The sequence below is a fragment of the Squalius cephalus genome, assembly GCF_949319135.1.
Source record: "Squalius cephalus genome assembly, chromosome: 19".
Taxonomy (NCBI): Eukaryota; Metazoa; Chordata; class Actinopteri; order Cypriniformes; family Leuciscidae; genus Squalius; species Squalius cephalus.
This window is the reverse complement of record NC_137140.1, coordinates 1,232,044-1,255,192: the sequence shown is the minus strand read 5'-3', so window position 1 is coordinate 1,255,192 and position 23,149 is coordinate 1,232,044. Positions and strand designations below refer to the sequence as shown.

General features: G+C 37.5%; 2 protein-coding genes across 11 annotated transcripts in view; one reads left to right on the top strand and one right to left on the bottom strand.

The window, feature by feature from the left end:
• The window catches only part of LOC307147299 (myosin phosphatase Rho interacting protein), a 73,511-nt gene extending 71,444 nt beyond the window's left edge, over positions 1 to 2,067 (bottom strand). For 6 of the 10 annotated variants that reach the window (XM_079851948.1, XM_079851954.1, XM_079851953.1 and 3 more), the window contains exon 1: positions 1,242 to 2,046. In XM_079851948.1, the coding sequence (XP_079708074.1) occupies positions 1,242 to 1,364 (123 nt within the window). In that variant the 5' untranslated portion in view covers positions 1,365 to 2,046. Of the gene's footprint in view, positions 1 to 1,241 lie in introns of all 10 variants that reach the window. The other 4 variants (XM_079851951.1, XM_079851950.1, XM_079851952.1 and 1 more) reach the window with 2 other exon arrangements.
• A 1,457-nt stretch (positions 2,068 to 3,524) lies between these two features.
• Positions 3,525 to 22,900, top strand: dhrs7cb (dehydrogenase/reductase (SDR family) member 7Cb). The gene is made up of 7 exons (XM_079851048.1): positions 3,525 to 3,757; positions 4,531 to 4,687; positions 10,850 to 10,962; positions 14,974 to 15,184; positions 15,789 to 15,881; positions 16,653 to 16,838; positions 21,666 to 22,900. Exons 2-7 carry the CDS (start codon positions 4,534 to 4,536, stop codon positions 21,872 to 21,874), a joined length of 966 nt encoding a protein of 321 aa, XP_079707174.1. The 5' UTR covers positions 3,525 to 3,757; positions 4,531 to 4,533; the 3' UTR covers positions 21,875 to 22,900.
• The last annotated feature ends 249 nt before the right edge of the window (positions 22,901 to 23,149 follow it).

Sequence of the window (23,149 nt, the reverse complement as noted above, 5' to 3'; positions counted from 1 at the left end):
AATATTTTTGGCTTTCTGCTTCATTTATGGATCAAAATCTAAAAAGTTGAGATGACACACAATGACCCAATTCTAAATGGTCTAAAAAAGCTGAAATTTTGACGATCTGTATGAAAAGGAACATGTTGAAACAATTTAATTTGCAAAACATTTCAACTGTGATCCATGAAATGCAGGATGGTTATATTCCTTATATATTGTTGCTTTGAACAGTTACTAAATACACAAATATTAAACACATTTTAATTAAAAAACTTTACGATCTCTTTAACAAATTAATTGATTAAATTCACTAGAAGATATAGTTCCTGACATAACAGAAATGCGCTATGTGGAAAATAAGCGATTTTCGTGGTTCTGACCAATCAGAACACAGGAGTGGAGCTCTGCTGGCTCCTGATTGGCCAATCCAATGTTCCAAACGTTCCAAGGCACAACAGAAACCTCAAGTAGACTAAATAAATATATTAGATAAATAAATCATGTATTTTCCCTTACAGTAAAAAGCCTTGTCGCAGTCCCTGTCATGACACACTTTATGTTAACAGGGCAAACCCTTTCTAAACAAAACGGGTTGTTGATTTTGCAAAAGGCTGATTAGTGTTCACTGCAAACTGATCAATAAAGTGCTGTCAGCTGATGGCAATCGATAATCAGCTTCACTGCAAACATGATCACTGCATTTTACCAAATCAACATTTTCACTTTTGTATGGGACCCGATTTCTGCCACATAAGAAACTAATCAAAAGTCATAATTATGATAGCCAAAATTATAGTCGAATTGACAAGTCATAAGTCTGAGATGAAATTATGACATATTATGAGTCATAATAATTGAGATAAGTGTCAAAATTATGACTTGCTAAATCACAATTAGGATTGAGTCATAGTTATGAGAATAAAGTTGAAATTAAGAAATTCAATTTATGTGAATTTCGATTTCGAATTTTCATCTAATTATGACATAGTTATGACACATCTAAATTGTCATACTAAGTCATATTTTTACTGGCATGGATTATATGAGAATAAAATTGAAATAGAGAAAAATCATAAATTCAGTTTAATTTCGATTTCGTATGTAACCATTTCGAATTTTCATCTTCTAATCGTAACGTAATATGTAATAATTTCACCTTTTTGTCATAATTATGAGCTATTTTCTAATATGGGCTTCCATAATTCGCTTGTTCACAGAAGGAATTCGAAGTGAAGCGAGTGACTGAAGCGCGTTCACACCTGATTGAGATCCTGGTCCGTCAGCAGATGCAGTTCTCGAGGCTTGAAGCAGTTCTGACATTTGCTTTTGTTGAAAATGTTCGCTTGAAATTTCCTACACGTGTTTTCCTTCGCGCTCGACATCGTATTCCTCTATTTGTGCGCGTCTCAAAATCCCAACAGCGAAAAGGAGGAGGCAGAAGACAGTAATAATCCCGATGCTCTTTCATCCGATTCTTGACATGCAAAACATGATCAGCAGCTTTTTTACACCTGGATATCTCCTTCCTTTTGCTGACTAGTCCCACAGCAGCAGCAGAATGTGTGTAGTTTAACGTTATATAAGCAGATCTCTAGTTAATGATGTGGTTGAGTTCATGGCCTGCCTCACAAAGCGACTCTCTAATCTCATTTCTGCGCGAATCAATGCTGGAATTGTGCAAGCGGTAAACAAAGCGATTATTTCACGTGTTCCTCAGGGAAAATTAAACTGGATCCTCTAGGAGGTGATGAAAAATAACGGAAAAACTGGAGGTATATCCTGGTTTTAAATCCCAAAGGCAAATTCTCCCTCCGGCTCGAAGTTTAACGTTAGTTAGCGTCAGTTAACGTTAGCTCGCTAATCAAGCCTCTCCCGCTGCTCGTTTAGCGGAGCTTTAAAAATCCCTCTGTTCGGTGAACCTGACATTTTATCCTCCTCCGGTTCCGTACATGTCTTCTCTCAGACGTTACGGCTCCATGGTCTGCGATAAACGCCTGGTTTAAAGGGTTTTCCAGGGCGAACAGGGTCTGTTTTCTCTCCCCTCAGCCGCGCTCGAGCTTTCCCAATGGAGGGAGGTCGCGAGCCGCTGCTGGAATTTCTTCTGATCTCGCGAGAGTTCGGAGCGCGAGAGCAGGACTGATCTCGAGATGTCCACCCTGTGGCCACTACTGAGTGAGCATGGAGGAATTTTCCCTCAAAAGCGTACAGAAGTCATGATAATGACATCAACATTTCAATTATGTGGAAAACGTTGAAATTATGACATACTAAATCCTAAATATGTGAATTTTTTAAAAAAAATCAAAAACTGTCTAAATTAGGGCTTTTTATTTGTCATAATTTCACTTTTCATCTCATGAATAGGCTATAACTTAGCAAGGCAGTTTTGAGAATAATGACTCTTTTACTTTATACGTCAAAATGTACTTTTTAAGACATAATTTTCGAAATGTTGTCTCATAATTTTTACTTTTTATGTTATAATTAGGACTATTAAAGTCATAGTTTTGACTTTCAAATGTGATAATTATGACTTTTTAAGTCGACTTTTTTCTCATAATAAACTTAGTATTTCATCATTTTGTCATAATTTCACTTTTTATCTCGTAATATGACTTGTCATAATAATACTTCACAAGTCATATTACTTAGAAAGTCATAATTTCGACTTTTTAAGTCATACTGTCTACTTTTTGTGTCATAATTGACTTTTTTAAGTCATAATTTAGACTTTTTGTCTCACTATTTTTTTTATGACTCTTTAGTCATAATTTCTACTTTTTGTCATAATTTCGACATTTATATGTCATGATTGATTTTTTAAGTCATACCTGTAGCTAATATCGAATTTTTGTCTCATAATATTGATTTTGCATTATATAATTTTTATACTATTTAAATCATAATTTCTACTTTTTATCTAATAAATTTGACTTACCATGCATTTCTGTCATGATTATGACTTTTTAAGTCATACCTGTAGCTAATTTCAACTTTTTGTCCCATAACTATGTCTTAGTGTGTCATAAACATGATTTACCAAAGTGTTAAATTCAAAGGAATATACATTAAGATAAGTAAAGTTAAAGTTAAAGTTAAGTAAAAAAGAAAAAATAATGTGCAATTATGCAAATAAAAATTAAAACCTTTATTTTCTATAAAGGCCTATAGAGACAAAACATTTTCGCAAAGCTTCATCTTTGCAGATTACACATTCACATCAGTCATTTCAATACAATATAATATTTGATGAAATATTTCTTATTATAAAGTATTTGATGCATGCATTTTCACAACCACAAAAACTCATTAAACTGAACATTAATTTCTTTTAAAAATGGTGTGATCTTTCTTGAGTTCCATTCAAGATATATATGGAATACGTACATATATATACATACATACATATGCATTTAACAATATTTTACATATGCATTATCAATTAAAAAAATGTAACACAACTAACCCTAAACCAAACTCGTAACCATAACCCTAGTAAGTAAATGTTTCTACTGAAGGACCGCTTGAAATAATGTGTTTCTACATGAAGTTAGTGGTGTGTGTGATGGACTGCATGCCTCTCCACATGCCTCCAGTGTTCTCACACACACACACACACACACACACACACACACACACACGAGCTATTAAAAGAGCCGTGATCCTGCGGACGAGGTTCCCGGCTGAATGAACGGAGGACGACAGGCTTGAGTCTGTTTAAACGGAAAACAACACACATTTCCACAGAACACTGGCTTAACTCTTCACGCACACTGTAAGTACACTGAAAATAACCCAGATTACGGTGGCCTGCGAGGCTTCCTGCGCTTGACACTCTATATATCTCAGCATTTCAGTCTGTGACTCTGCTTGTGTTCCACTGGGAAATGTTCTGGTAAAATGCAACTTGTTGTTTAAATCACGGCATGCAGCGATGAGGAACATCTATTCTCTTCATGCATGTCCAAATATGAGCTTCTTCTGTGTGTCAGTGTGATATTTATAGCGCATGTCCTCAGACTGGAAATACTGACACGTTACTGTACACACATATATACAGAACTGCTGTTCAGTTTTTTGTGATTGAAAACAAAAGCATTTCATGTTTGGCACTTGGTCAACATTCAGAATTGTGTTGTTAATATATTAATGCACATGAGACAGAAACGAAAAGCCATCAACTTTAGTGGGAACACTTTACAATAAGGTTCATTAGTTAACATTATTAACTACCTTAGTTTTTTATCTCATAATTTAGACTTTTATACGCCATAATTGTCTAAGTTATAATTTTTATGTCATGATTATGATAAAAGTCATGACTTTTATGACCTTTTGTCTTAGTGTGTCATCATAAATAATCATAATCATGATATACCAAAGCATAAAATTCAGAGAAATATACATTAAGATGATCTGGAGTACAAATAAATAAATAATATACAGTTGTCAATTGTGCAAATCAAACATGGAAGCCTTTTATATTCCACATATATTCTAAAGTTGGTAAAGCTGTGCATGCGTTGAGGAGTGTGTGTCGTCCTGCAGGAGATGGGTGTCCCGTCTGTGATGGTCCTGCCGCTGCTGATCGTGCTGTTCGCAGGGGTTTACTACGTTTACAACGAGGTCCTGCGCTTCATGTCCAAGTCCACGGTGCGGAACAAAGTGGTGGTGATCACAGACGCTGTGTCCGGGATGGGGAGTGGTAATGTGCTCTATTAATCACTTACTCACTGCAAAATTAAACAAAGCCAGTACAAACTGGACTTTTGATGGTTCTGATTCACTACTCCTGAAAGTAAAGGGTCCAAAAAGGGTGTTTTCAAAAATGACTGATTTCAATTCAATTAATTTACTGTATTTTAGTTTGATAATGTCTCTTATTTAATGTTTGTTATTTTTAGGGGATTTTACTGTACTAAAGTATATTTATGCCGTAGCTATAATCCATTTTATTCACTTTTTCAGCATTGACCTGAAAATTTAATTTCCAGTTTTAAACGGTCTTGAATCTCGAATGCTTTGGATCACAGACTGAAGTTTGATCTCTTTGTAAAGAAGAGACTCGGCAGATTATTGCTGAAGTGGAAAGGTTTTAAAAAGTGAACTTAAAAAGTTATAGAATTTTATGTTCATTGTGATGTAAAATGCACAAAAATATCAATTTTTCATATGAAATATACATATATATATTCCAAAACATGTTTTACTCTAAAACTGTGAGACAATCAAAGCAACAAATCGAAACAAGTTGTTCCAAATTTGAGGTTGAAACTGCATCTGTCAGGGTGTTGTGTTGTGTGTTGTGTGTTGTGTGTCAGCACATGTCTCTGTGTTGTGTTGTGTTGTGTGTTGTGTGTCAGCACATGGTTCTGTGTTTGTGTTGTGTGTTGTGTGTTGTGTGTCAGCACATGTCTCTGTGTTTGTGTTGTGTTGTGTTGTGTTGTGTGTCAGCACATGTCTCTGTGTTGTGTTGTGTTGTGTGTTGTGTGTCAGCACATGTCTCTGTGTTGTGTTGTGTTGTGTGTTGTGTGTCAGCACATGTCTCTGTGTTGTGTTGTGTTGTGTGTCAGCACATGTCTCTGTGTTGTGTTGTGTTGTGTTGTGTGTCAGCACATGTCTCTGTGTTGTGTTGTGTTGTGTGTTGTGTGTCAGCACATGTCTCTGTGTTGTGTTGTGTTGTGTTGTGTGTTGTGTGTCAGCACATGTCTCTGTGTTTGTGTTGTGTTGTGTTGTGTTGTGTGTCAGCACATGTCTCTGTGTTGTGTTGTGTTGTGTGTTGTGTGTCAGCACATGTCTCTGTGTTGTGTTGTGTTGTGTGTTGTGTGTCAGCACATGTCTCTGTGTTGTGTTGTGTTGTGTGTCAGCACATGTCTCTGTGTTGTGTTGTGTTGTGTGTTGTGTGTCAGCACATGTCTCTGTGTTGTGTTGTGTTGTGTTGTGTGTCAGCACATGTCTCTGTGTTGTGTTGTGTTGTGTTGTGTGTCAGCACATGTCTCTGTGTTGTGTTGTGTTGTGTTGTGTGTTGTGTGTCAGCACATGTCTCTGTGTTTGTGTTGTGTGTTGTGTGTCAGCACGTCTCTGTGTTGTGTTGTGTTGTGTGTTGTGTGTCAGCACATGTCTCTGTGTTTGTGTTGTGTGTCAGCACATGTCTCTGTGTTGTGTTGTGTTGTGTGTCAGCACATGTCTCTGTGTTGTGTGTCAGCACATGTCTCTGTGTTTGTGTTGTGTGTCAGCACATGTCTCTGTGTTTGTGTTGTGTGTCAGCACATGTCTCTGTGTTTGTGTTGTGTGTCAGCACATGTCTCTGTGTTTGTGTTGTGTGTCAGCACATGTCTCTGTGTTTGTGTTGTGTGTCAGCACATGTCTCTGTGTTGTGTGTTGTGTGTCAGCACATGTCTCTGTGTTTGTGTTGTGTGTCAGCACATGTCTCTGTGTTTGTGTTGTGTGTCAGCACATGTCTCTGTGTTTGTGTTGTGTGTCAGCACATGTCTCTGTGTTTGTGTTGTGTGTCAGCACATGTCTCTGTGTTTGTGTTGTGTGTCAGCACATGTCTCTGTGTTTGTGTTGTGTGTCAGCACATGTCTCTGTGTTTGTGTTGTGTGTCAGCACATGTCTCTGTGTTTGTGTTGTGTTGTGTGTTGTGTGTCAGCACATGTCTCTGTGTTTGTGTTGTGTGTCAGCACATGTCTCTGTGTTGTGTGTTGTGTGTCAGCACATGTCTCTGTGTTTGTGTTGTGTGTCAGCACATGTCTCTGTGTTTGTGTTGTGTGTCAGCACATGTCTCTGTGTTTGTGTTGTGTTGTGTGTTGTGTGTCAGCACATGTCTCTGTGTTTGTGTTGTGTGTCAGCACATGTCTCTGTGTTGTGTGTTGTGTGTCAGCACATGTCTCTGTGTTTGTGTTGTGTGTCAGCACATGTCTCTGTGTTTGTGTTGTGTGTCAGCACATGTCTCTGTGTTTGTGTTGTGTGTCAGCACATGTCTCTGTGTTTGTGTTGTGTTGTGTGTTGTGTGTCAGCACATGTCTCTGTGTTTGTGTTGTGTGTCAGCACATGTCTCTGTGTTGTGTGTTGTGTGTCAGCACATGTCTCTGTGTTGTGTGTTGTGTGTCAGCACATGTCTCTGTGTTGTGTGTTGTGTGTCAGCACATGTCTCTGTGTTGTGTGTTGTGTGTCAGCACATGTCTCTGTGTTGTGTGTTGTGTGTCAGCACATGTCTCTGTGTTTGTGTTGTGTGTCAGCACAGGCTTTGTGTTTGCTTGTTCGCCTCCTTGTTTCCCGTTACGTCCCCTTGTTTAGTCCTTGTCTAGCCCTCATTTGTTTGATTGTTTTCACCTGATCCTCATGTGGTGTGTGTGTGTGTGTGTGTGTGTGTGTGTGTGTGTGTGTGTGTGTGTGTGTGTGTGTGTGTGTGTGTGTGTGTGTGTTATTGCTCAGCTTGTCAGTCAGTTATAGCTTTGTATTTATTTTCTTTTGTTGCTTTTTTCAGTCTTTTCTTTTTTCCTGATTTTTATTCTAGTCAAATAGTCTTTATTTTGCTCTAGTTCTTCCAAGCTTTGGTTCACCTCTTGTTTTTGTTTTTGTGAACTAATCTTTTATTTATTTGCTCTTTAGCTTGTCTTCAAGGCTGCAGTCTTGTTTTATTTCCTTGTTTACAAGTTCCAGTTATTCATTTATATAACTTATTTTATTTTATTTTATGTATCTGAATCCTGACAGTCTCTGTTCAAAGCGTGCGTTCTCGAGCTCAAACACTGTCGTGCGAATGAACGGCCAGAACGCATTAAAAGTTTCTGTTTTCTGTTAAAATGTCGTGTTAGCGGCCCCAAAGTTAATAACTAATGATCTTTACAATGGAAGTGAATCAATCAAAACTAACTTTATCTGGACAGTAACTTTATTCTAGATCTGCTGTAAAGCCTAAACACTCTCTGTTACTGTAATCTCCTGTTATCACTGTAAAGCTGCTGTGAAACATCTATATTGTTAAAGCACTGTATAAATGATGGAGACTTGACTTTCTCAAAAAATGATCTTTCAATGAGATACCAAATGCTTCCACTAGAGGAAATTCGTCTCCATTAGTTTCCAATATGCTGATATTTTGACAGAGAACAATACAAGTGACCATTTTTTTCACCGTCCATTTAACCTTTTATACACAATGTCCATGAATTGTTTTGTGTGTGTTTAAAACCTTTACCAAGTTTTGTACCATTATGATGAAGTAAAAAAAAAAAAAAACCCATATATATATATATATTCACAATTTTTCACAAATGACCAAAGAGCACCGGAGGGTTATGGACATTTTAATAATTTAACCTTTTGTGGAAATTCTCCTTGGATGGTTCTTTAAGGAAACATATAGGGCCAATAAATAACCTTTATTTAAAAAAATTAAGAGATGGTAATAGTATGGTTACACCTTGTAATAATTTCAATTAGTAAGTTTTATAAGTATTTTATGATGTACAATAAACACAGAACGCAGAGGTCGGCTTCAGTCACCATTCCCTTTCAGTGCATCTTATGAACACAACAATAGTGAATGGTGACTGAGATTGTCACATCTCCTTTGACGGTGGACTATATAAGAGTTATATACAGAATGTTTTATAATATCTTTTGGAGATATATTTTCTGTGCAATAAAAACATGCAGTGAGTATGGAGTGTCAGTCTTTAAAAATGGCAAATAACCACTAAAAAAGCAATGAAAAGTAGCGTGTATGACTTGTGCACAATATTCAAAGCCTTTAGTTACTCACAGAAAATGTTGTGTTTCACAAATTTCATAACGTCACCATCAGTGACAGCAAACACTATTGTTTATCAGGTCTCATAACTGAACATGCTTTTTTAATGCTACATTTTTTGTCGTTTTTGGTCATAAAGTGGCATTTGTAACAATTTGATATTTTTTGTTAATGTTTTTATGGAAGTTATTATGGAAGTTATTATAAAGTGTTCAAGTCTTGTGATCAAAGCATGTTATTTAGAGTAAGCTTGTGTTCACAATGTTCTATACAGTGTGATAGTGTGCATTTATTTCTTTTTAAAGTAAGTTACATAAAAAGGTTGATCGGTCAGGCTAGTTGGTCAAACTTCTTTAGAAACAGGGGCTTTAAGTTTATGCAGCTGTACAGGACAGAGAGCAAAGACCTGAAAGAGAGCGGTTTCAGATTATCAGAGAGAGCAGACCACACAAAGCACTGGACTGATAAGAGTCCACACACACACACACACACACACACACACAAACACACACACACACACACACACACACACACACACACACACACAAGAAACGAGCAGATAACATCTTTATCATGTTTCTGCTCATCCTCCATTCTTTCTGTATCTTTAGCATCTACTTTTAAAGGTTTCCATTTGTTAACATCAGTTAACTACATTAGTTACCACAAACTAACAGTTAAAAACACTTCTAAAGCATTTATTAAGTACTGTAACCAATATATTGCTCATGTATTGTCTCCCAGTTGATGTTGTATGGTCAGCGTGAGCAAACATTGATGCACAAAGTTTGGTGTCAATATGACAAAGCGTTGCAGAGTTACAGCCTCAGATTTGGAGTTATTCGTGAACGATTTAGTCAATCAAAAAGATTTTAATAAATTGTTGCCAGCATGGTCTGAAGATGATCTGGGTGAAAATAGTCTGGGAGTTAGAAAAAGTAATAGTACTTTAAAAGTAGTAGAGTTAGAAAATAGTCATTTTTTAATTTCTCCTGACCAGTAGGTGGCGCTGTGCCGAAACGATGCATGTAGCCTCAGGTCATGCTTATGATGACATGTACCAACATTCGTCTCAATACGCTAAAGCGTTGCAGAGATAGAACCTCGAATCCAATTTGGCGAGCTTATTGTCAAATTCGTTGGCTTGTTATTCGATAACGGTTGGGTTATTAAAAATCTTTTAACAACTTTGTGCCAGCATGGTCTGAAGATGATCTGAGCCAGCTTTATTTAAAAAAAAAAAAAAGTTTATCTGAAGATTCAAAATGGTGGAAACATTTTCATGATGGAAATTTAGTTTCTAGCCCTTATGGTTCAAAAGTTATTAGCATAAATGACAATGACAAAATTCGCATTTAGGAGATCTAAGCATTCAAAACTTACAGTCTCTCACTTCCGCTGGAATGGATCACCACAGCTTCTCATTACATCTTCTGTCCAATCAAATGCTCTCTAGAATCTAAAGCTCCGCCCCCTATGCTACACCACCTGACCAAAGCGACCGTTTATGAACTGTACGTTGGTTAAGAATGAAATGGCTAGAATTTATTCACATCTCTACTATTCAACGTATCGGATTCACTTCCATGGTGCTGTCAGTATGTGAGGGAAACTAAACGCTATTGGCTGTTTGAAAAGGGGGAGGAGCCATTCAATATGTCCCGCCTTCGCTTCCTGTTACAGTGGAAATTACGTCAACGCATCAAACAAAGCTGCGCGATCCAAGACACTTCAGTGGGACTTTAAATAAATAAATAATTATACATTTATATAGCACTTTTCAAGAACCCAAGCACACTTTACATAATACTGACAGTTACAAATATACAATCAGGATAATAACATGAACAGGCAGACAGACCGTGATCATATTACGTACAAAAGAAAACAAAAGTAAGGCATGCATGGATCTGAAATCTAAAGTAATTAGACCCAGACAGCACCATAGTGTCGGCCAAGATCCGGCCCAGGTCCGGTACGCGTGGAGTCCACATGTGGGCCGACACTATGATGCTGTCTGAGGAGCCCGTGGTTCCAGGTTGTTGGAGTGTGTGCTCTGTGTTCTCCATGTTTTCTCCTCTGATTGTCTGTTGGTCTGCTGTTGTTCAGAGTGTGCCAGACTGTTCCACGCCGGCGGGGCGAGGCTGGTTCTGTGCGGGCCCAGCTGGGACAAGCTCGAGTCTCTGTACGACTCGCTGAGCAGTGGATCAGACCCCAGTAAAGTGAGTATGAAGTACAGCACGGAACTCAGTCTTAAAGGGACAGTTCACCCAAAAATGAAAATTAGCCCATGATTTACTCGCCCTCATCCTAGGTGTATATGACATTCTTCTGTCAGATGAACACAATCAGAGTTATATTAAAAAATGTCCTGGCTCTTCCAAGTTGCGCTTAGACTGAAGTGGAATTCGTATGTTCGCTTCGCCGGAAGCTAGTTATTTTAGTCAATAAAGTTTTAAATATGGATATTTTTCTTACACAAACGCATGGCTTCACTTCAGAAGGCCTTTATTAACCTGCCGAAGCCTGTGGAGCACTTTATGATGGACAGATGCACTTTATGATGGATAGATGCACTTTATGATGGACAGATGCACTTTATGATGGACAGATGCACTTTATGATGGACAGATGCACTTTATGATGGACAGATGCACTTTATGATGGACAGATGCACTTTTATGATGGATAGATGCACTTTTATGATGGACAGATGCACTTTTATGATGGATAGATGCACTTTTATGATGGACAGATGCACTTTTATGATGGACAGATGCACTTTTATGATGGACAGATGCACTTTATGATGGACAGATGCACTTTATGATGGACAGATGCACTTTTATGATGGATAGATGCACTTTTATGATGGATAGATGCACTTTATGATGGACAGATGCACTTTCATGATGGATAGATGCACTTTTATGATGGATAGATGCACTTTATGATGGAAAGATGCACTTTTATGATGGACAGATGCACTTTATGATGGAAAGATGCACTTTTATGATGGACAGATGCACTTTTATGATGGATAGATGCACTTTTATGATGGACAGATGCACTTTATGATGGACAGATGCACTTTATGATGGAAATATGCACTTTATGATGGACAGATGCACTTTATGATGGAAAGATGCACTTTTATGATGGACAGATGCACTTTTATGATGGACAGATGCACTTTTATGATGGACAGATGCACTTTATGATGGACAGATGCACTTTTATGATGGATAGATGTACTTTTATGATGGACAGATGCACTTTATGATGCTATGCACTTTTATGATGACAGATGCACTTTTATGATGGACAGATGCACTTTTATGATGGACAGATGCACTTTTATGATGGATATGATGGACAGATGCACTTTTATGATGGATAGATGCACTTTATGATGGATAGATGCACTTTTATGATGGACAGATGCACTTTTATGATGGATAGATGCACTTTTATGATGGATAGATGCACTTTTATGATGGACAGATGCACTTTTATGATGTACAGATGCACTTTATGATGGATAGATGCACTTTTATGATGATAGATGCACTTTTATGATGGACAGATGCACTTTATGATGCTATGCACTTTTATGATGACAGATGCACTTTTATGATGGACAGATGCACTTTATGATGGACAGATGCACTTTATGATGGAAAGATGCACTTTTATGATGGACAGATGCACTTTGATGATGGACAGATGCACTTTTATGATGGACAGATGCACTTTATGATGGACAGATGCACTTTTATGATGGATAGATGCACTTTTATGATGGACAGATGCACTTTATGATGGAAAGATGCACTTTTATGATGGACAGATGCACTTTTATGATGGATAGATGCACTTTTATGATGGATAGATGCACTTTTATGATGGACAGATGCACTTTATGATGGACAGATGCACTTTATGATGGAAATATGCACTTTATGATGGACAGATGCACTTTATGATGGAAAGATGCACTTTTATGATGGACAGATGCACTTTTATGATGGACAGATGCACTTTTATGATGGACAGATGCACTTTATGATGGACAGATGCACTTTTATGATGGATAGATGTACTTTTATGATGGACAGATGCACTTTATGATGCTATGCACTTTTATGATGACAGATGCACTTTTATGATGGACAGATGCACTTTTATGATGGACAGATGCACTTTTATGATGGATAGATGCACTTTATGATGGATAGATGCACTTTTATGATGGACAGATGCACTTTTATGATGGATAGATGCACTTTTATGATGGACAGATGCACTTTTATGATGGATAGATGCACTTTTATGATGGACAGATGCACTTTTATGATGTACAGATGCACTTTATGATGGATAGATGCACTTTTATGATGATAGATGCACTTTTATGATGGACAGATGCACTTTATGATGGATAGATGCACTTTTATGATGGACAGATGCACTTTTATGATGGACAGATGCACTTTTATGATGGATAGATGCACTTTTATGATGGACAGATGCACTTTTATGATGGACAGATGCACTTTTATGATGGATAGATGCACTTTTATGATGGACAGATGCACTTTATGATGGATAGATGCACTTTTATGATGGATAGATGCACTTTTATGATGGACAGATGCACTTTTATGATGGATAGATGCACTTTTATGATGGACAGATGCACTTTTATGATGGACAGATGCACTTTTATGATGGACAGATGCACATTTATGATGGATAGATGCACTTTATGATGGACAGATGCACTTTTATGATGGACAGATGCACTTTTATGATGGACAGATGCACTTTTATGATGGATAGATGCACTTTTATGATGGACAGATGCACTTTTATGATGGATAGATGCACTTTTATGATGGACAGATGCACTTTTATGATGGACAGATGCACTTTTATGATGGACAGATGCACTTTTATGATGCACTTTTATGATGGACAGATGCACTTTTATGATGGACAGATGCACTTTTATGATGGACAGATGCACTTTTATGATGGATAGCTCTTTTATGATGGTCAGATGCACTTTTATGATGGACAGATGCACTTTATGATGGACAGATGCACTTTATGATGGACAGATGCACTTTTATGGACTTCAAAACAGAAACGGCCATTCACTGCCATTATAAAGCTTGGAAGAGCCAGGACATTTTCTAATATAACTCTGATTGTATTCGTCTGAAAAAAGAATGTCATATACACCTAGGATGACTTGAGGGTGAGTAAATCATTTTTGGGTGAATTAACCCTTAAACATCAGACTCGAAGCACATAAATAGCTTCACATTCTCACTTTGATCACGCAGTCTCTTCACTTTCAGGGTTTTTCTAGTTCAAACCGTGTGTCTCAGTCAGCGTTTCTTCCTCTGTCATGAACAATGGCAGGATTTCCTGACAGCTGAACGTTCACGAGTCTCTTGAAACGCTGTTCCTCTTCACTGCATCACAAACAACACGTTGAACATTTATTTTTTTGCCAGAATCATACTACCACAAGCAATGGTTACACTTTCAAATGCTATTAAAGAGTAAAACCGATTAAATTATGACTGCAGTGTATAAAGACATTATTCATTAAAAGCACTCACTGCTTATATGATCAAAGAACAGCAGAAAATAATTTTGCTCCAGTAAAGATATATAAATATTTACAAAAATAAGTATTTTCATTTTTTAAGTTTATTATATATATATATATATATATATATATATATATATATATATATATATATATATATATATTCTCTTTCTTATTCTTCTGTGAACTAAGTTTGTTGTTTGTTGAACTCTCTCTCTCTCTATATATATATATATACACCGTATGTTGTAAACTTAATATATTTAATTAACATACGATTAATTAAATATATATAATAAATAAAATATATTTTAAAAGTAATTCAAGTATATTCAGTATATATATATATATATACATATATCACTGTACAAAAGTTTGGGGTTGGTAATATTTTTTAATGTTTTTGAAAGAAGCTGCTTCTGAAGTCTCTTATTTGATCAAAAATATAGTACAAAACAGCAATATTGTGAAATATTGTGAACCGTTTTCTATTTTGATATATTTTAAAATGTAATTTGTTATTGGAAGTTTTATTTCTTATATTACTGACCCTAAAGATAATTCAAAGATAATCTGGTTTCCTTCTCTATCTATCCTCCCTGTTTCCCAGACTTTCACACCGAAGCTGGTTCTGCTGGACTTCAGCGATACGGAGAGCCTCTCGGACTCGATCGCGGAGATCTGCGAGTGTTACGGGTGTGTGGACGTGCTGATCTGCAACAGCAGCATGAAGGTCAAAGCACCCGTGCAGGATCTCTCCCTAGAGATGGACAAGACCGTCATGGACGTCAACTACTTCGGGCCCATCACACTGGCCAAAGGTAAACGGTAAAACATGATCGTGATTTTAACGGTAAAAGACTGTAGAAATGCTACGGTGTTAATTGGTTAACAGAAAGTTTATGGTGAATAACTGTGATAGATCTAACCATATACATGTAATGTAATTTTACAGTAAAATACAGTTAAATTTACAGTTTTTGGAAGTGAAATAAGAACGTCATTTTTAAAATATCATGTGTGTTGCCATGATGGTGTTTAGTGTGTGTGAATGACACTGTGCAGCTTCTGTATATTTTAATATTAACTTTCTTGTGAAAAAGCTGCTTGTGATGAGCTTTGATTGATCATGTGACTCTCATCTCCACTGTGATTGGTGGTTGTCAGTGTATTACAATGGTACAAAACAGATATAAGTACTTCAACAGGTCGGTAAATTAACATTATATCAGATTAAATTTAAGTTACGTTTGTAAAACCTAAAATGTTGCTACCGTATTTTTACGGTAAATTTCTGGCAACCACAGCTGCCATATTTTTTACCGTAAATTTAACTGTATTTTTGTTTACAGTGTAGAGCGAGGAACGTGGCCAGCGTTTACTGGTGGAAAGGATGATAAAAAGAGCTGCTTGTTTTTGTTGCAGGCGTCCTGCCATTGATGATCACTAGACGGACGGGTCAGTTTGTGTTGGTCAACAGCATCCAAGGGAAACTGGCTCTTCCATTCCGAACCTGCTGTAAGAGTCACTGCACAGAAACACCCTTTACATGAAGCACATGTAGAGTCTTTCCTTAAAGTCCCCCTGTAGGCAATAATTTTATCCCTTAAAACTCATCTTTGATCACCGAAATTACATATTTAAAAGTTTTTTCCTTGAAAAAACATTCTTGATGTCTTAAAATATCTTGACTGTAACTCGACACCCTTGCCTCATTTAGAATGCGCGGTTCTATGAATATGCAAATGAGCCCCGCCTCCACTCACTCACTCAGCTCAGAGATCCACTGGTTGACGATCACACGTTGATCTGATTGGTTACAAGGTAGTTTGTGACGTCAGAAACACCAGCGATTTCAAAGCGTGTTTTTGAGACTGTCTTTGGTTCACTGCAGTTTTAAGCAGAAAATACTCAGCAATGGTGTCGACTTGTGCTTTAAGACAAACCATGTGTAAATTCATATTAAAAACACCACATAGACATATAAACAATATTAAAAGCTGGATTAAAACACATTCAAAACTTGTGTATCCGAGTGAAACGCTTCTGGAACAAGAACAAATGTGGGCGGGGCTTGATTGTGTCTGTGGGGAATTGATTGCAGGTTGTGGTTTGCTATTGGTGGATCTCATGTGAGTGACAGGTTGCCCCGCCCTCGTCATCAGAGAAGTCACTGTTATTCTGATTCAAGATTACCAAGAACATTAATGATGTGCACAGATAAATCATTTATAATAAACACTGCAATATTCCATAAAAATAAAAAGAATGGTCAAATGTGTGTTGAAGACGCTGCCTCCAAGCATGCGGTCCAGGCGTTCTTTGACTGTCTGAGAGCGGAGGTGGAGGAGTTCGGGATCTCCGTCAGCACCATCAGCCACACCTTCATTAACGCCACGGCCACTGAGGCCACGCCCACTGAGGCCACCGAAGCCCCACCCACCAAAGCCACGCCCACCAACCCCCTCTGGGCCTGTGAGTAAAGCATCCGTCACTGACTCAGTGTCGAGCAGCAGCAGGAACATACAATTACCTGAAGTTAGTTGTTCAGTTTGTAAAGTAAGAATGCTGGCATACACCCTTGGGTACACCTGGTTCCTGACGCACCTTTGCTGAAAGTGAACAGTGTTTGAGTCACGCACCTTCTGTTGGTTACACACCCTCAAAAACACAGTGAACAAGAATATAAGGGATCATTACGAGTGTTGCAGTTAGAAGTGATTCATGATTTTCATTGAAGTATGCAGGACAAAATATGTGTATATATATGAAGAGTTCAGATGCAAAAGCCTCTAAGTGCAATCTGAACATTTCTTCTAGAATGATCATTTTTATCAAGCTCTTATATTTAAATTCAGTAATTTCACTTAAATGGCAATGAAGATTACCTATTATTGTCATTTAAGTGAAATTACTGATCTTAAATATACGAGCTTGATAAAAATTATCATTCTAGAAGAAAATTTCTGATGGCACTTAGAGGCTTTTGCATCTGAACTCTTCATACATATATATATATATATATATATATATATATATATATATATATATATATATATATATATATGCAGTGAGGAAAATAAGTATTTGAACACCCTGCTATTTTGCAAGTTCTCCCACTTGGAAATCATGGAGGGGTCTGAAATTGTCATCGTAGGTGCATGTCCACTGTGAGAGACAATCTAAAAAAAAAAAAATCCAGAACTCACAATATATGATTTTTTAACTATTTATTTGTATGATACAGCTGCAAATAAGTATTTGAACACCTGTCTATCAGCTAGAATTCTGACCCTCAAAGACCTGTTAGTCTGCCTTTAAAATGTCCACCTCCACTCCATTTATTATCCTAAATTAGATGTACCTGTTTGAGGTCGTTAGCTGTATAAAGACACCTGTCCACCCCATACAATCAGTAAGAATCCAACTACTAACATGGCCAAGACCAAAGAGCTGTCCAAAGACACTAGAGACAAAATTGTACACCTCCACAAGGCTGGAAAGGGCTACGGGGAAATTGCCAAGCAGATTGGTGAAAAAAGGTCCACTGTTGGAGCAATCATTAGAAAATGGAAGAAGCTAAACATGACTGTCAATCTCCCTCGGACTGGGGCTCCATGCAAGATCTCACCTCGTGGGGTCTCAATGATCCTAAGAAAGGTGAGAAATCAGCCCAGAACTACACGGGAGGAGCTGGCCAATGACCTGAAAAGAGCTGGGACCACCGTTTCCAAGGTTACTGTTGGTAATACACTAAGACGTCATGGTTTGAAATCATGCATGGCACGGAAGGTTCCCCTGCTTAAACCAGCACATGTCAAGGCCCGTCTTAAGTTTGCCAATGACCATTTGGATGATCCAGAGGAGTCATGGGAGAAAGTCATGTGGTCAGATGAGACCAAAATAGAACTTTTTGGTCATAATTCCACTAAACGTGTTTGGAGGAAGAAGAATGATGAGTACCATCCCAAGAACACCATCCCTACTGTGAAGCATGGGGGTGGTAGCATCATGCTTTGGGGGTGTTTTTCTGCACATGGGACAGGGCGACTGCACTGTATTAAGGAGAGGATGACCGGGGCCATGTATTGCGAGATTTTGGGGAACAACCTCCTTCCCTCAGTTAGAGCATTGAAGATGGGTCGAGGCTGGGTCTTCCAACATGACTGACCCGAAGCACACAGCCAGGATAACCAAGGAGTGGCTCTGTAAGAAGCATATCAAGGTTCTGGAGTGGCCTAGCCAGTCTCCAGACCTAAACCCAATAGAGAATCTTTGGAGGGAGCTCAAACTCCGTGTTTCTCAGCGACAGCCCAGAAACCTGACTGATCTAGAGAAGATCTGTGTGGAGGAGTGGGCCAAAATCCCTCCTCAGTGTGTGCAAACCTGGTGAAAAACTACAGGAAACGTTTGACCTCTGTAATTGCAAACAAAGGCTACTGTACCAAATATTAACATTGATTTTCTCAGGTGTTCAAATACTTATTTGCAGCTGTATCATACAAATAAATAGTTAAAAAAATCATACATTGTGATTTCTGGATTTTTTTTTTTAGATTATGTCTCTCACAGTGGACATGCACCTACGATGACCATTTCAGACCCCTCCATGATTTCTAAGTGGGAGAACTTGCAAAATAGCAGGGTGTTCAAATACTTATTTTCCTCACTGTATATATATATATATATATATATATATATATATATATATACACACACACACACACACACACGTTTTCCTGAATGGATATGCAATGTATATATATATATATACATATATATACACACACATTTTTTCCTGCATACTTCAATGAAAATTCTGAATATGTATAGTAATTATATATATATATATATATATATATATATATATATATAAAATCATGAAAAACTGGAAAAATAAATAAATAAAGAATTTTTTATCCCTAAAAAATGGTACATGACAAAATTTGAGCATAAAAAAAATCATGTTCAGAACCTTTGGGCAGGTTTTGAACTATCAACGGCCTGGAAAACATTAAACTAATCCATAACAAATTGGAAAAAGGCAATCCCAGAATGCACTGCGACAAGCTCAGCGATAATATAGATAGCAGACGATTCAAGAGAATGTTTAATTGTATTCAATTCTGATAGGTATTGATTGGACCCAATTATTTGTCGTTTTATGTTTATTAGAGGTTCATTTTGTTAGTTTATGAGCTCAGATCAGCAGTGTCGAGCGCACAGACTCAATCAGACACTTGTACAGTGTAATCCTGATTTGGATCCTTCCCAGATAACGTTCCTCCAGTAACGATATTAGAATGTTTGTTCAGAGTTATCTGGTCTTTAATAGAGTTCTCAGAACGTCGGCACAAGAACTTTATTTATATATCGATCATGGAGCGTTTTTGTCTGAAATGTTTTAGTTCGAGTTTGTCTAACGTTTTTTAAATGTTACAACTTGTTTCAGAACGTTCAGAGAACATTCAAAAGTAATGTTCCACTATAGACCTTATGTGCCAGAGAAACGAGGGCGTCGCCATTTTTTGAATATTGTCTTTGAACTCGCAGAGTTTTAGCGGTCGCTCTGTATTTCTCTATGGCATTTCTGTCCAGGAGTAATTAGCTGGTGAAGTGGATGTCTTAACAAATGTCAGTAGACCGGGAAGATTTTAAAACGAGCCGTTCATTCATAAATACGCAAGATCGCTGTGAAAATACAGACCGGAAGACAAACGACAACGAGCGCAGCGCTGAAAAGGGGCGGGGCTACATAAGGGGCGGGGCGACATAAGGTCTATAAGTTATGCGTGTGACGTCACCATCAGCCAGAGTGTCTGCGGTTACACACACTGAGCGGCAGAAACACTGATAAACTCATATAAATGTCAGGAAGCACGATTCCTGCTGCATGTCAATATCCATGGATCTCTGGATATTTGGGAAGTTGTAAGGAACACTATATCGAGTCCAACCTTTAGTTTAAACTGATAATTGTCTGTTTTACTGGTGTTTTCACAGTTTCCACAATTAAATCCAGTCACTCAGCAGCTCTTCTGCCACTCAGAGTGTGTTCCCGCGGGAAAGTGACATCACTGTGTTCCCTCTATAAAGGCTGTGTCAATTACATCGTTACACCAGTAGGTGGCGACAAGTTACTGATAAACATGTATTTGTCATTGAATCATTCAAGCAAGAGATTCGTTCAAAAACACTGATTCATCCAGTAACGAAACAAGTGTTTATGAGTGAGTCATTGAATCGTTCACTCAAACTGATTTTTAAAAAATAATTTAATTAAATCAAATCAAATTAATATATTTTTAAAAATACTGCAGCAATTAACATTTTGTCAGAACCTCTAGTAAATTGAATGTTATGTGGTTTAGTAGTCCGGGAGAATCGTGATCTCTGTTTTAAATCATGATTCTCAGCTCATGCAGAATCGTGCAGCTCTACTTCTTTACTTCATCACTGTCACTTGATTTAAGTACAACAACCTCTGCAAGATTACACAAACTTACACTTTTATTAAAGATACTTTCTCTTGAAAACAAGTCTAAATCTTATTCACTGTTGTTTCTCAAGTAAATTTATCTTATTTAAGGATTTTAATTAAATATTTTTACCGAAAAGACAAGACTTGCTACTTGAAATAAAATACACATGAACTGAAATATAAAAAAAGACATTTTATTTCATCTAGTTATCAAAATATGTCTTATTTTCATTTAGTTTAACATAATGATGTTCTAAAATAACTAAAACTGAAATAAAAATGAAGGCTGTGTTTTGGAATGAAGCCACACTGTAAAAACATTTTGTTGGTTAGGTAAGGTTAACTTAACATTTTGAGTTCATTAAATTAAACATTTGAGTTAATACAACGAAGGAGATTGGTGTAATCAACAGAAAATCTAAATATGATGTTGTCTGAACCACATTCATTTGACTAAAGAAAAGTTGTGATAACAAATCATGATTTTAATTAAATTATCCTAACTTCTCAATCTAAAATAAATAAAATAAATAAATAAATAAATAAAAAAGTGAGAATAATAGCATATGCCAAACCAAGTAAGAGTGACAGTAGGTGCAACTGGGTGTTGTTTCATAATTATAGGAGTGAGAACCACACATAACATCTTCAGCACTGACAGTGATTTGTTTCAGATGTCGCAAGTAAGGATTTTGTGTGTAAGCAGTTGAAAAAAAAAACCTGTAAACAAAATGCGTTTGGTCCTCTGAGATGGTGAAGTGCGACGCCTGTTTGGTAGCTTTGGCATTTCTTGCCAACACAAACACTCTGATATGTTTCAGATATCTACAGCTGGCTGAACACCCACGGCGTGAGTCCCGGTAGTCTGGCGCGTGAGATCGAGAGGACGGTGAACCGGCAGAAGCGCGAGGTGCTGCTCGCGCACCCGATCCCGTGGCTGGCGCTGATCACGCGCGCGCTGATGCCCGGATGCTTCTTCGCGGTGGCGTCCGCGGGCGTGAGGGACGGAGCCGCCGAGCAGCTCAAGTAGACGGAGGAGGATCTGCTCATGATAGACAGAATAAAGCAAGGCACTACAGGTCAATAGAGGAAAGATTTAAAGGGGTGGTTGATTATGATTTCACTTTTCTAAATTAAGTTAGTGTGTAATGTTGCTGTTTGAGCATAAACAACATCTGCAAAGTTATGATGCTCAAAGTTCAAAGCAAAGGGAGATATTTTCTTTTACAGAAATTTCTTTTTAAGGACTACAACAAACGGGTGGTAGTGACATCACGACCCTAAAATTTACATAAACCCCGCCCCCCGTGAACAGGATTTATAGATAATAATGACAGAATATGCTAATCAATGACTAGAAGATAATTAACTCCACATCAGCTTCATAAATTCATCAACTAACCATTCAGAAATGTTGTCTACATGTTGTCACTTCTTGAGTCTCTAAAAGTTGTTCAAATTTTCAGTGTGTGTAAGGTAATTGAAGCTGCTAATAACACACACACACACACACACACACACACACACACACACACACACACACTTGAAGCTCCGCCCACTGTGCCGGGAGCAGCAGCTCATTTGCATTTAAAGGGACAGACAAAAAAAGTGACCCTCAAAAAGTGACCATTTTAACATGCTATATAAACATATCTGTGGGGTATTTAGAGATAAAACTTCACACACACACACACTGGGGACATCAGAGACTTATTTACATCTTGTGAAAAGGGCATTATACCACCCCTTTAAATTATAGATCTCACTGTACTTCCACAGCTCATTAAATGTTTTCCTAAATGCTATGTTTAAATATTTAAATTAGGCTAGTTAAATATGCACTCATTTGCATACATGAAGCCATGTTCATAATTGGTCTATTCGTAAAATCATGTTATATAAATCAGGCGAATGATGTATGAACAAACTTACAGAATATCGATATGATATAGATATATACAAGTGTACAAGTATAGATAATAAAAGTGTGTGTAAAGTGGAGATTTCTGACTCAAACTCAAAGATAATGTGCAATAAAAGAAACACTTAAACGTGTATTTGGATGTTTAATTTCCACTTGTCTGAAAGAAGATGTGTGTGTGAGTGAGTGTGTGAGACAGTGTGTGTGTGTGTGTGTGTGTGTGTGTGTGTGTGTGTGTGTGTGTGAGAGAGAGTGAGTGAGTGTGTGAGACAGTGTGTGTGTGTGTGTGTGTGAGAGAGTGTGTGTGAGTGTGTGTGTGTGTGTGTGTGAGACAGTGTGTGTGTGTGTGTGAGAGAGAGTGTGTGTGTGTGAGTGTGTGTGTGT

Excerpts from the sequence above, each read along its gene's own strand:
- dhrs7cb (XM_079851048.1), top strand. The coding sequence starts at position 4,534 with ATGGGTGTCCCGTCTGTGATGGTCCTGCCGCTGCTGATCGTGCTGTTC. Across the intron at positions 10,963-14,973 it reads GTGGATCAGACCCCAGTAAA|ACTTTCACACCGAAGCTGGT; the intron begins GTGAGTATGAAG and ends CCTGTTTCCCAG. Across the intron at positions 15,185-15,788 it reads GCCCATCACACTGGCCAAAG|GCGTCCTGCCATTGATGATC; the intron begins GTAAACGGTAAA and ends TTTTTGTTGCAG.